This window comes from Hetaerina americana, unplaced genomic scaffold, assembly GCF_022747635.1.
Source record: "Hetaerina americana unplaced genomic scaffold, ioHetAmer1.1.p SCAF_11, whole genome shotgun sequence".
NCBI lineage: Eukaryota > Metazoa > Arthropoda > Insecta > Odonata > Calopterygidae > Hetaerina > Hetaerina americana.
In genome coordinates, this window is record NW_027286181.1 from 40,014,719 (window position 1) to 40,028,468 (window position 13,750).

The 13,750-nt window shown below is 38.6% G+C and overlaps 1 protein-coding gene across 1 annotated transcript in view; it reads right to left on the reverse strand.

The window, feature by feature from the left end:
* Positions 1 to 13,750, reverse strand: part of LOC139701162 (glutamate receptor ionotropic, kainate 1-like) — a 469,093-nt gene that overhangs the window by 1,068 nt on the left and 454,275 nt on the right. Inside the window, exon 8 of the mRNA XM_071599737.1 lies at positions 235 to 438. Within this exon, the coding sequence (XP_071455838.1) occupies positions 235 to 438 (204 nt within the window). The remainder of the gene's footprint in view (positions 1 to 234; positions 439 to 13,750) is intronic.

Below are 13,750 nucleotides of genomic sequence, written 5' to 3' on the forward strand. Positions count from 1 at the left end.
TGACTTGAAGTGAGGACGGTTGAGCACTAAAGTGCAACTAGCATGTCTTGATGATGAGTATGAAAAGACAAGGCATCTCAGAGTGTCAGAACAACTCATTTTTCAAATGGTCGAATGATTAATGATTATCAAGAGATACATACGAGTATTTCCTATGACCACTCCCCTGAGATACTTTAGCCATTTAAAACTGAGAACTTAGCTCGTGTTTGATCATAAGGTTAAAAAACCCACCTCCCTCGTCATCACGACCAGCGTAATGTTCGTTGCCGAGGACTCGTAGAAGGCCGACGCGTCAGTGAGGTTGATGCCAGTGGACGGAGACCAGTGGCCGACCTTCCTCAGGTGCTCCCGCTTCAGCTTGAGTAAGTCGAGGCGGAAGTTCGATCTCTTTCCCTCGTTGAACTCGATGTGGCCCGTCAGTCCGTGGAGGCCGGCCTGCGGAGTCGAAAAGACGTTAGTTGACCCGTTGACTACCCTTTACTTTGCGGTTGCATTTGATAGAACTCTCGGGGTTGGATCGGTCAAACTTTGAGAATAAAAATTAGTCAGAGACGGTTTGAATGGGGAGTGCAAACTTTACGATGCGGTTGAGCTATTAGCTGACGACTGCTATTGACAGAAGGGTACCTCATAGCATTAATACATATGCGGAGATACTCGTACAGTTCAGCATCTTTTTGGGCATTTTTATCAGCTTAGGGTTATCTTCCATTAATATAAAATATCAAGACATACTTAAAATGAGCAATAGCGAATGAACGGTAGGGCGCGTGATAAACTACTGGAATCAATCATGATACTCATGATTTCGCTGAATGAAACTTTCAGCGGATTTTGCGTTAATATTTGCACATATCCTTATTATTAATTTATCAATCCGTCGAGCATTCTTTCAGGTCGTTGATTATGTATAATCTTATCTATTGTACAGTAATGCAAGAGTTCAACGGGATTGTGTTAGTACTCTCTTTGGTATCACTACGAGAAGATGAAAGTTAGCATTCCATTTACCATATTTGTCCCCGATATTATCAACCAACGGATTATCTTTCATTCCTTAGCGTGTTACCTTGATTATAGAGCGGAAAAGGAATCAGCAGGGTCCGTCCGGTTTTCAAGAAACATAGCTTTGATCTCCATACAAAACTATATTCTTTGAATTCCTGTGACACGGTAGAAGTTCTGATTTTGAGCCTCCATTACTCAATTTGCTATTTTTATGAGTAGCACATTTTATTATTAATTAAGGTTTTGATGTCAAATTGTGTGATGATAGAATTATAAATCAGCATTATCCAAAGGTGGAATTCGTGCCATATTTGATTTGGGCTAGCCAGCGAATACATTACGAATAATCATTCACACTAATATATGCTATTCATATTTTAAGAGAAAATTGAAGTCCAACATTCATTCCGGCCCGACGTACAGCCCTTAATAATTCATTCTCTATCTACTCTATTTTATCTATCAATGATTATGACTAAGGTCAAAGAATTGATAAAATGGTGAATTATCATTTTTTCCGTTTAAAATTTATGAGGTATGTTCATAAAGTAAGGGCCGTTTGGTCGCAGGAAAATATACTCATATGAAACACATTTTATTGGCACTTCTAGTTTTCTACAAATCTACTTCACTTCTCTACATAATCGCCGTTCACTTCTAAGCATTTTTCGTACCAATGCACCAGCTTCTTTAACCCCTCTGCATAGAAGCTCGCTGCCTGAGAGTTGAACCAATTGACTACGCCGTTCTTGAGTTCCTCTTCGGTTACGAAACGTTGTCCACCGAGCCACTGTTTCAAGTGCAAGAAGAGGAAGTAGTCGCTAGGTGCAAGGTCAGGGCTGTACGGTGGGGGTGGGGGAAAAAACTCTCGTCCAATGGAAATTCTTCGCTCTTCGGTGAGCATTTTCGGTACCCACCTTGCACAAAATTTGTGGTATCCGAGGTTTTTCGTGACAATATTGTAGACAGTAGTACGTCCAAGTTGAGGAAATTGTTCAGCCAGGCCTTTAATCGCCAATTGTCGATCATATTGAAGTTTTTGTTCCACTTGCGAAACAATTTCATCGATCAGAATACTGGGCCTGCCACTTCGCTCTTCGGCATGGACATTTGTTCGTTCATTTTTAAAATCACGGCACCATTGTCTAACCTTCCCTTCATTCATAACTGTAGGCCCATAAACTAGACATAACTCCCGAAGAATTTCAGCAGCCGACAATCCTTTTGCATGCACAACTGGCGGGATGAACGATTGTCGCGGACATTGTTGTTTGCATGCACGGACAAGAAAAAGACTTCTGATACAAAACAAATGCTGCTATAGCTTCTCAATGAATCAGTAAATGGCTCTGCAGGAGTAAAACTGTGTTCTAAAGTGATAATATTTAAATATAAGCAAAAGGCCCTTACTTTATGAGTATGCGTCTTACAAAGACTTCGGCATTCTAATGAAAGTGCTCGGAAAATAAGCTTTACATCATTTTATCATGATCTAATGAACTTTAATATTTGACCAAGTAAATAAGGAATTTAAAAAGAAATTATTATCAATAATACACAGATAATTAAAAATTGAAAGCGCCAGGAAAATATAAGTTGCTCAAATCATTTCAAATTTAATTTTTTTGAAATAGCCTGACGTAAAGGTAAAATAGTTGAGATATACCTGAAAATTGAAATTGATACAGCCTAAGTTAAACCAAAAATTGTTAAGAGACATTTTAAACTCCAAATGATACCAGACAGGAATGGCAGGCAGACATATGGGTGCATGCAGTCCATAGAAAAGGGACATTGAAAATACTTAATTAGTCACGGTAGTCGGCAGGGGATATGATATTATAAATAATTATAAGCAAACATATTTTTATTGGTAGATAATAAGAAGGCTAAAGAATAGAAGCATGCTATGCTAAACAATAGAATACAATAAATATAATACTAAGAATAAAACTAAGAATAGAAGCTGAATGCTAAACAATGTTTTCTTTACTATCAGGAACTTTCTCTGATATTCATTACAAAGATATACAGATTTGAAGAGAAACAATTAACCTACACCAACCATTATTACGAACCATAGTTGGTTTAATATTTATCTTCAGCAAAACGTAACTCCTAATAATTTCAGGGAACGTCCATTACCATTAATAGGTGGATTTTTATGATGATAGATGCAACCTTTAAACGCATAATGTTACAACAATTAAGAATAGCATCGACCCAAATTCTCCGAGATCTTCATATCTGAGGTTAACGTGGTAGCTCAGACCGTAAAACGGCCGCTCACATAAGGATTTGGGGTTCTAATGCTGGTAATACCTTTGGATACCTCCAACTAGCCAAACCTGTACGATATTCTGGGTATAAGATCTTTCTGAGTAACCCCAAGTGGCATTGGGAAAGGGAACTTAAACTCCTACCTACAGGTAGAACGTGTGAATTTCAAACACTGTAGGAAAGTATGACCTAAGCCTTTCCCTCATCACCTAAACGAGCCTTGAGGAATCAGCTTTAGACAGTTGTAATAACTATTATGTAAAGGAATACTAGACGCACAGCTCCTTCTATTATAATTATTTTATGACAAGTTAAAACTGTAATGTTAAAGAAGAGGAGCAACAGTTTTGAATTGCTTCCTAGATTACGGGAAAAATGGAATTTTGCGGGAAAAATCCAATGAAACGCTTTCGGAGCACAAGAAAGACTCGCGTGAAACCAAATTTTATGTTATTAGGTACTTAATGTGTTGTAACAACCGTCATGGCCTCCGGGTTCTTTATGGGAGAATTTTAATTTCTGATAATCGTTAAAACTTTGGAATGTGACGGTGGGATATTAATTCATTGGTTTATCGATCTTTAAACCGTGAAAATTTATGTAACGCACACCACATGCTTTTGTGTGGATATGAAATCTCCATGATGATAACATGTTGAATTATAGCTTGGGGTAAGAGACGTAATTCCTTTTGTACGAAGTGAGTTAAGTGATAATGGCGAACACAAGTTAGAATTATCTTTTGAAATATAGGAGAGCGAACGAAGTAGAGAGAGAGAGAGGGACAAACGTATTTTAGTGCAACGGTATGGCTTTGATTCTGAGCTTCACCATGATTTAAGGAAGGGGATATAGACATCTTATCCAGAAACCAGAGGATGAATGGCTTTGGGTCATTAAGGGAAATTAATATTCAGACGACAGACGACAATCATTAGGCTAATCTGCAGTTAATATTCATGTAGGAGTCGACAAACTAAGACCACTGATAAACCAATGGGATCAATTAAAATTACATTATCTGGATCATGCTGACACGTTTTGATGAAAAGCGCATTAATTATACATTGTAATTTCAATAGTAATGTTCGATTTGGGGTTGGTTCCCACTGAACCAAGAGCTAACAATGTCATAAATTCACTTTGAATTATACAATCATACACTAACATCTGTCAAGGAGAATCAATGGGAATCCATTTGGTAAACACTTGAACTGTCGAATCATCTCATTATCATTTCAATGAATTTAATTAAGGAACTTTTTACAGTAGAACTTGAATTCAAGAAACGTTGAAAAAGTATGTTTTAGGCATTCAGTTTAGCTTGATATTACTTCCATTTTGATAAAAATATTGCGAAAATGTAATATTATATTCCCGTTCACTTTTACCAGAAATACTTAAAATATCTTATTTCTAGGTTTTTAAAAATTTTCATAAATACTAGTATGTTAGTAAATACTAGTTTTATTTTAACGACAACTCACAAATTACACAAACGGAAGAAATTACAAAGAAAAACGGGTACAAATTTGATAAACTGGCGGTTGCAAAAATTTGGCAATAAACTGATGCACCATTGGTCAGAGCTTACGCATTCTTTTAAGGTTTCTAACCAAACGATAATGATATGCAGATTCACTGATGCACTAACACCATTGAAATACATGTTTTACTGAAAAATTGAAAAATTCATCGAGGAATGTTTAAGATATACGCAATTTGAGGAATAAAGTGGGGAGGCATACTCTGGACTTTCACAGAAAAAATTAATAGGCAGGAAAATTATTGATACGCATTTATTCAAACGAAGCTGGATATAATGAAAGATCTGGTGCTTTCCCGGCGTATTAGTTGGGTGAATTCTTCTGGGGTCTTCCACCGGGTCAATGGCTCCATAGCTGCCGACGTTTCGAAACTTTTTGGCGGAACGGCAATCAGCCCTGATGACGATGACCGAGTCGGGAATCGAAACGTCGGCAGCTATGGAGCCATTGACCCGGTGGAAGACCCGAGAATAATACACCGAAGCTGGATAAAATTTGCTAAAAAATCATCAAATTATTCATTTACATCTTAATATGGAGCTTAAATTACTGATTAGATTCTAAACATAGGACAATCTAATCAGTGAATTTCATTTTCCAGATCAAACAGTATTAATTAAATGACGACATACATAATTATCTTCATACTCTACACAAAACATTTGAATTCCCTTCATTACCAAATATACTCAAAATTAAAGCTATAATTGTGCAAACTCCGTTTCAGCTACTTTGATTAATTATTATTATAGGTATTCTATTGGTTAAGTTAAGTTTTAGAATGACACAACCTATGAAACTGTTCAAGGATAAATTTGATGAGCATTTAAAATATTTATATTTTGAATGTTCCCAAGTTGCAAGGAATGAGAAGTACTATTTACAGAACAGGAAACGATAATAAATGTGGATAGTATGGACAAGTGGAGATTACTTCATGAGAAAAGAAGCAGTTTGTATATCTACTTTTGCCATGAATTCTTCAAAGACCATACGATATTTCTACTCACAAAACATGAAAGAAAAAGCTCGTTATATTATAGCCTTTTTTAAGGAAATAAGTCAGTAATCTTTAAATTACATTATATAAGAGGCAAAAAAGTCATGCAGGTTATAGCATATGGTATTTTGTGATGAAACGAATACTTAGAATGAGGAAAGTAGGATAAAAAAGAAAGGAGGAGGGAAAACGTGGGAAAAGTTCATTGGAACAAGCGAAGAAATCGACCGAAAAGAGAAAAAATGAAGAAATGGAAGAGCTGGTGGCTTAGGACATGGCAAAAGACGCATGATGGTTCCAATATAATCCCATGCGGCCTTAAGATATTGTTGATGATTTAATGAATTATTTAAAAAATATTGAGTATTCAAGAAAAGTTATATCATAAAAAATATTACTTCTCTACACATGAATATTCAGAGTTTAAGTGCCTTATATTTCAAGTTGATCAAAACCTTAAACACTAAAAATCGTTGATGCTTTGTTCATTCAGGTAATTATAATTTCTAAACATTGCGTTATCATTCCATTAGGCTAGTAAATTATGGTAAACTAAACGCTGAAGCAGGGCGCAGAATTTATTTAGGAAACATTTCAAAAGTTAATGCGCATTTGGTGTTACAAAATTATGCTCGTACTTAAGATAAAAAATATGGATTTTTTACGAGAATATACCTCTCATTCACATGACAACCACGAGAATTCTAATGAGTATGGTAGAATAAATGATTTTTACGTTGCATTAATGTATCTGAAGGTGTACGGTCGAATCAGATTTTGTATGCAGAGAGGCCCATGACTGGTTGACTTGACGATGATCTTCGCCCTCCCTCCAAGGTGAATGATGAGTAAATTCCATGCCTCAAGCAAACATCGCTTTTGATGCTCACCCACCAGGGTAAGCTCATTATAAATTTCATCGTCCGCAAATGTAAGTAGGCTCCCAAGTCACCATCCCACTTCCCCGTTATGGCGGAAACGGCCTTTGGGCTGGCTGTAGAGGTTTGTGGGAATTTTATATGAGAGAAAGAGTGAGCTGGGATGAAAGTTCATTTGCCTCGGAGTGAATGCCTAGAGCCCCATTTCACGGATCAAGGTGATTTAATGACAATCACATCTGTCATAATAAATTAGCAGAACGACGACATTAGTTGCATAGGTGGAGGAGATCAACTGGCTTTAACTGGCGCTTCGAAGAGAGAAAGCTTAAGGACAAATTCTACCGATGAGACATTCACTGCATTTTCACGGCAATATTTAAGTATATTTTGCTCTGACGTATATTTGTCATAATTATCCAATTAGTCACTTTAAAAACCCAATAAATTATGAACCTTTCAAAACCTCATCAGCTTGACGAGTCACCGATCTCGGTTATATAATTCATGAGTACCCATGTAATTGCATGCTTTCATATTATGTTATGTCTATCTAATTACATCGAGTTTATTTGCTAAATAGGGAATTTATAAGTAAACAGGATAGCTTGGGAGTGCCGCTACAAACCAATCATCGGATTGATAATACACTCTGATGATGCAATCATCACAAATTACGCCCATTACTCTTTGTTACGCAATTATCGTCTTACAATGAAGCCTGAGCCGTGAAAATATTGCCATACGAGATGAAAAATATTTTATTTTCAAATATATAATTCACCTTCATTCCATATTCCATTCCTGGTATTACATGAATTCGATTTGCGGCATTTTTGATACATATCTGTTTTGCTAATTCACTTCAATTTTGCTATTAACTAAACAAACTGTTGTAACTTTACGCAGAAAAGTAAGAGCTTGCGGTGAATTTTATGAAACATAAGTTCGCAAATTTTTCCCAGGACCACGCTCCTTTTCTCTGGTTGCAGGTTTCTTTTTAGTTAATATAATTTATATTTTGAAGGAAATCTTATCACTCTCGAGGTGGGTTTTGGAAATCTCTATGAGCTATCACCAATCATTGCGCACCAATAAACCCTTTTTATTACTTAAACATACTTTAGTCTTACACGTTCCTTCCTTCAGTTTCTTATGCGTACTTTCTAGTCCCATCCGTTTGCTTCTACCCCAGACCATCCTACTATATATATATATATATATATATATATATATATATATATATATATATATATATATATATATATATATATATATATTCTACCATCTCTCCCTTCATATTCTTACTTCTTTCACGAAATCGAAAGTCCCATACCTATCAATATATCCATCCTATCTTTCTGCCTTATGGTAATTCCTTCCAACAACTTCTAACATTTCTTTCTACATATTTTTTTCTATATTTTGTTCTCTTCATATTTTCCTTCCTCCTCACTTTCTCCATTTCAATGACTTTCTATCGAAGATCAGTCTCTTCACTCCAACACTTGAAAATCCCCTTGCCTCTGAGCAATCGCCATAATTTCGTTCCTTCGGATTGAATCCTTTTGTTGGATTAGAAAGCAATGCCGTTTTTATTGATAGTTTTCTTAGAGTAAAAATTAAATGCGTAAAATATCACATTAGTTTAATTATTATTCCTTCATTAACTGATTGACATTTATTCGAGTTAGTAACTGTGTTTATTACACAGCAAACTTATCGGTGACATTTTTGAACGCATAGACACTCTCGATCTACCGAGTGGATTTAGTTTTCCATCCGATACAAATCGATCATTCACGAGTCAAAACGTGTGTGGCCGGATCTTTATGCGGAAGGTGCCGAAAAACTTGCTTTCAAATGAACTAACTTTTCGCGCCCACCGAGAGCATTTATTGCCCCCGGGGAACGTTTCTAACAAGTGGCCCACAGATGCATAAATTAACCCGGGGTGCGATGACCGGCTAGAATCCACCGAGACGTGTGATTAGATGGATCGCACACAACCCCTCGCCTTGGAAGAACACCTGTTCCAGAGAGAGAGAAAGAGAAAGGGGAGAGAGAGAGAGAAAGAGAGGGAAGGCGCGACTCGGGTTTGGGAAGGAGAATTTGAAATCGGTCAGGGGGGTCGGATTGGAGGGATACGACCGGAAGGGTTCGGGGGGGAGGGACAGGACCGGAGGAGTGGGAGGAAGGGACGGTTACCGTGACGTGCGGGACTCACGATTCCGAACGGGGCGCCATAAGGCAAATCCGAGGGTACGGACAAGTGGGAAGGGTTAGGGTTTGGAACTTGGGGGAAAAAGTAGTGCGGGCTGCGTGGGTGGGATGGGAAGGTGCGTGGAGGAGGAAATGAGAAATGCAAATGCTCCGGGAGAAAGGCGATCGAGACCCGGCAAACCACACTTCGGGCAGGAAATTAAGATTCAAGCGGTGGGCCGCCAGTCCACCCGACGACCGCGGTGGCCGCCTCCGGGACCCACCTCCCGCACTCCTGCGTTGTCCCCCCAACCTCCACCCCCACAGGCCGTACAAACCAAATTAGAAAGGCTGAGCGGTTAAATAAAAAAACTAATGGTGACGGGACGGGAGCCTCTCAGCAGGCCTCTATCTTGGGGAACTGAATGTAGAACCCCATCCCCTTACGCCCGCGGTTCTATCCCGTCCTCCTCTCGAAGACCTCCTGTCTCGCCACTTCCCTGGAAGAGATATGGTATCTCCAAGAACGTTCCGACTCTTTTGACGCCACCCCTAATGCGTATTCCGTTCGAGACTGGATTAAAAGTGGGTGTTACCTCTGAGTCGGGCAGCCAAAGATTTTTTACCGATGGTGACTCCGACGCGATCTGTTGAAGAATGTAGGTAGTGAAGTCACAGAAGTTTATCGAAAAACGAACGCTCTCTGACTGAGGACCATGCCCTCACCAGATTTGAGACCGTCTGTTCGTTGGGTGGGGCGGAATGGTTTGCCAGTTGGCACCAAAGCATGGTTTTCGTTTGGGGCACGGTAGCTCTTCCGGTTGCTTCTCGATTGAGACAAGGCCAAACTATTTCCAGAAATTTCTCAAAGGGAATGTATTTCGTCTTCTCATATTTCCATCCCTCATGCCTACCTATACGTGACGAGTCAGAACGATTCGTATTTTTAAGAATGTACTCGTAAAAGAGTACGGAACTGAAGAGGTTTTTTTTGATTGTGTAGTAAGTCAAGTTTTATCGTGTTGGGTGAATTTAGGTCGTGGTAATTAGGCGTTTTACTAATGATTTTGTTTAATTCGCCGATCTGGTAAGGAGAAAGTACAACCGACAGTTTTGGGTTTAGCAAAATTAGAGATAAGGTAAAAATCAGTCATTAGGATTTTATGAAACCCATAGCATGAAATTAGCTTATGAATCGGTGCGTTCTGAGTGAAATAAGCTCGGGGGCCAACATTTTAACTTACTATTCATAGGATGGAGCACCAAATTTGAGGTACTCTTCACGAGGGATTCAATTGGAGATTGGAATATCATCAAAAACCAATCACTCCCCAGGAATCCAGGAACTGGCGCTTGGGATACATTATATGCACCATCGTTTCGAGCCCCGTTCTATTCCCGTCCCAACCCATCGCCCTTCACTCCAGTTCCGCCACTCAATGCCACCGGCGAAAGATACTCTCCCGCCCACTCGGCGCTCCGCTTCCATATCGTTGAGTAACGCAGGGGTGAAAGCAGGTCCATCAGCCGAGAGAGGTGTACTTGATTGGACGAATTATGCCTTGGAACGGGATGTGTTTCTCACGACCCCGGCTCCCATTCCTCTATCCTCATTTTGCGCGCAAACTCTTCGCCTGTTTTCCCTCGTCCCCCTTCCCATCACCCCCATTCATCCAACTCTCTCATCTTCCAGACTCCGCTCCGAAACCCTCCGCAAACCTCTTTGAAACTGAAATCCGCTTTCCCTGGCCACCGTTCCGCGTAATAAGGCACCGCTCGTACGTGAGGCGTATCATTTCGGAGGAATCCCCTCCGGCTTTTAGCCGGAGAAGGCGGACTCCCCAATTATCCGTGTGCACACCTGTTGAAGTTTTTAAAAGGAAGACTCTCCCTTTCTTTGACTTTCGCGGAGGAAAGAAATGTCCAGAATGAAAATTTCAGCAGTGTGCGTTCCATTTTGAGTTCCCAAAGTATGTCCGAGCTCCCAATGGAAACCAGTGGCATTCGTGGACGTGGGCGGAAAGGTTTCAAATTTCTAGTCAAGTGATGTTTAAAAATTTCCTCTCATCCACCTACGGAGTTCTAAATCTAACTAATCATACCCGTGGGACCCTTTCATCCAAACGCTCATTACTAAAATAAAATATTACGGATAATATATGTATAAATACACTGCCCAGAGGACGGGAATCGCCGAGGAGGATTTAATATTGACTAAAATTAAAGGAAGCGGCATTAGTAGTCCAATTTAAGCAATATGGTAATGAGAGAAAAAAAAAGTTTAAAACTGTACCGCGTTAAACTGTATTTCGTTGGTCAAGCGTTGAAATATAGCTTTCATGATGCTTAAATGTAATCACAGCCACCAATGATTCAATATGCCTTAAAATAACTTTAGTCCCTTCCTTTAGTCGCAAAAATTTTGCTTGAACCTCGTCCTTCGTTAAGGATGTCAGCGTTTTTCTTTCTGTGTCGGTATTTTTTATTAATATTTGAATTCTCTTCTCATATCTATGAGAATATTAGGGATTTTGAGTTACGCAACCAAATTTTTGACTAGATTGTAATATCTCTTGATTAAATTAATTCATTAGACTCACTGCTTCGTAGATGTTTCCGAGGAGGAAATCCCTATCATCTATTCCATTGAATGCGCAAAGACTTGATGATATTCATCAATGAAATATTTATATTACAATACATACATAACTAATAGTGCCAACATTTATAAAATTTGGAAAACTAGTAAATAATAATATAAATTGAGTATATATATTCTAGACTTGTGGATTTCTTGGGTAATCTCCAAAGTATTGATAAAAGTAAAAGGCTAGGCATGTTTACCCATTTGTATCTAAAACTCAGCATTAATAAAAATATATGACCTAAGGGAAAGTAAAAATCGGATGCAGATATACATGTAAACATGGAAATTTACAGTCTATTGCTGTTATGTTTATGCCCGCTATTTCCACAAACCCTTCTCTCTATATTCTATAAATTTAAGTGAAAAATATTTTTGAATGCGAAATGAATCGTTAATGATTGTTACATCGTACTGTGCTTAACATTGAAAAGCAAAAGTCAAACAATGATATTGCATGGCTTTAACTACGACGAAAGAGACTAAAGAAGGGTGAACTTGGGAATGAACAAGAGACACCCTTCAACCTGAGCAAACTATTACTAAATTCTAACAAAACTAGCCAGTGTAAATAAAAATGGTTCTCATAACTATTTAAGAAGTTTACTTCTACCAATAAAGAATGTCTTCCTAGAAGGAGTAAAAAGAAATTCTAGACACACAATCACACAAAGATGAAGAAAACCGACTGCACAAATTATGTGATACAACAGATAACTGAAGACTGTAGTAGGAAGAAACCAAGAAGAAAATAGGTACGGAGAAAGACTGAAGAGGGAGTAATAGAAGTCGTCGAATAACTGAAAAGTAATGAAGGGGTTATCAGAGAAGAATATAGCCTGGAGGGATGCTAAAAATCTAGCACTGTTATCCTGAGGGGATCTTATTTAAAATTCATCATCAACATAGTTATCTACCTACTATCTTAGAAGTTTGAACGGTGCTTCACAACTTCCATTATTTATTCCGTGGAATTCCTCCTTCTTGTCTGCCCTATATTATTTCCTTCTTCATACTTTCCACCGGAGCTCATGCCCTTCTCTCAGCTCTTCCTTCCTCTTCCCTATTTACCCAAAATTCCTTTCCTCTCAAGGCATTCAGCATACCCAACCTCCTAATATATCCTCCCAATGCTTTTTCTGCCATCTTCAAATTTCACCCAGCAACCTCCTCTCTTCTCCAACCCATTCATTTAAAACTTCCTTGTTAGTCATTCTGTCTAATTATTTCTCGATTCTGCTCAATCTCCATATTTCAAAAGCCCCCAAACAAACTACTCCCATCCTCTAACTTCAAATATCAGGTTTCCGGTTGATAAACGCAACGCTCCACATTCAAGTTTTTATTAACCTTTCTATTTATTTATAGGGCGAAAGAAGCGAGGTGAAGGAAGCAGTGCAATGTCTTGGAAATTTTCTAAAGGAACTGCGAATTGGATGCGCTGTACAGAAAGGTGAAAGATCTATCAGGAAATAAGTATAAGGTAAGGATATAAGGCAAGCATTTTTATGCGTAGAAAGAGAATATGACATAGATGGGGATAATTTAAGCCCAAACATACTTGAATGCGAGATAGAAATGGCATCAAGAAACTTGAAATCAAATAAGGCCGAGAGGATAGCTAAAATTCTCGATAGATTAGATTATTCGTTGCGTTGATGAGGAAAAAATTTGGAGAGGAAGATTTCGTCAGACCAGAGTTAGTACCCATGCCAAAAAAGGGAAAGGCAACCGTATGTGAGGGCAATGGAAAAATAAGTTCGATTTCACGCTCAGAAAAAGTAATGCTTGGGATCACAAATAAATCGATGCAGAGGTGGAAAAATGACTTCTTAGGGAAGGGTCAGTTTGGGTTCAAGACTGGGAGAGGCACGCGTGATGACATAGCAATGATGAGATACTAATACAAAGGATTATGGAGTACAACCAGGATGTTTTTATTTGCTTCGTAGATTTAAAGAAGGCGTCTCATAGAGTGAATTGGGTAGACTTGATCTCAAGATTACAGATAATATGAGTAGATCGAAGGGATGGACGAATTAACATGCAAGCATGCCAAACTGCTTAGGCGGGTGTGGTGTATTTAGAGTCGAGATGGGATTCGTTATAAAGCGGAGTAAGACAGGAGTGTCAATTAACACCATTGCCAGTCAACTTGCATATAAAGAAAATAATACAATTGGCATCG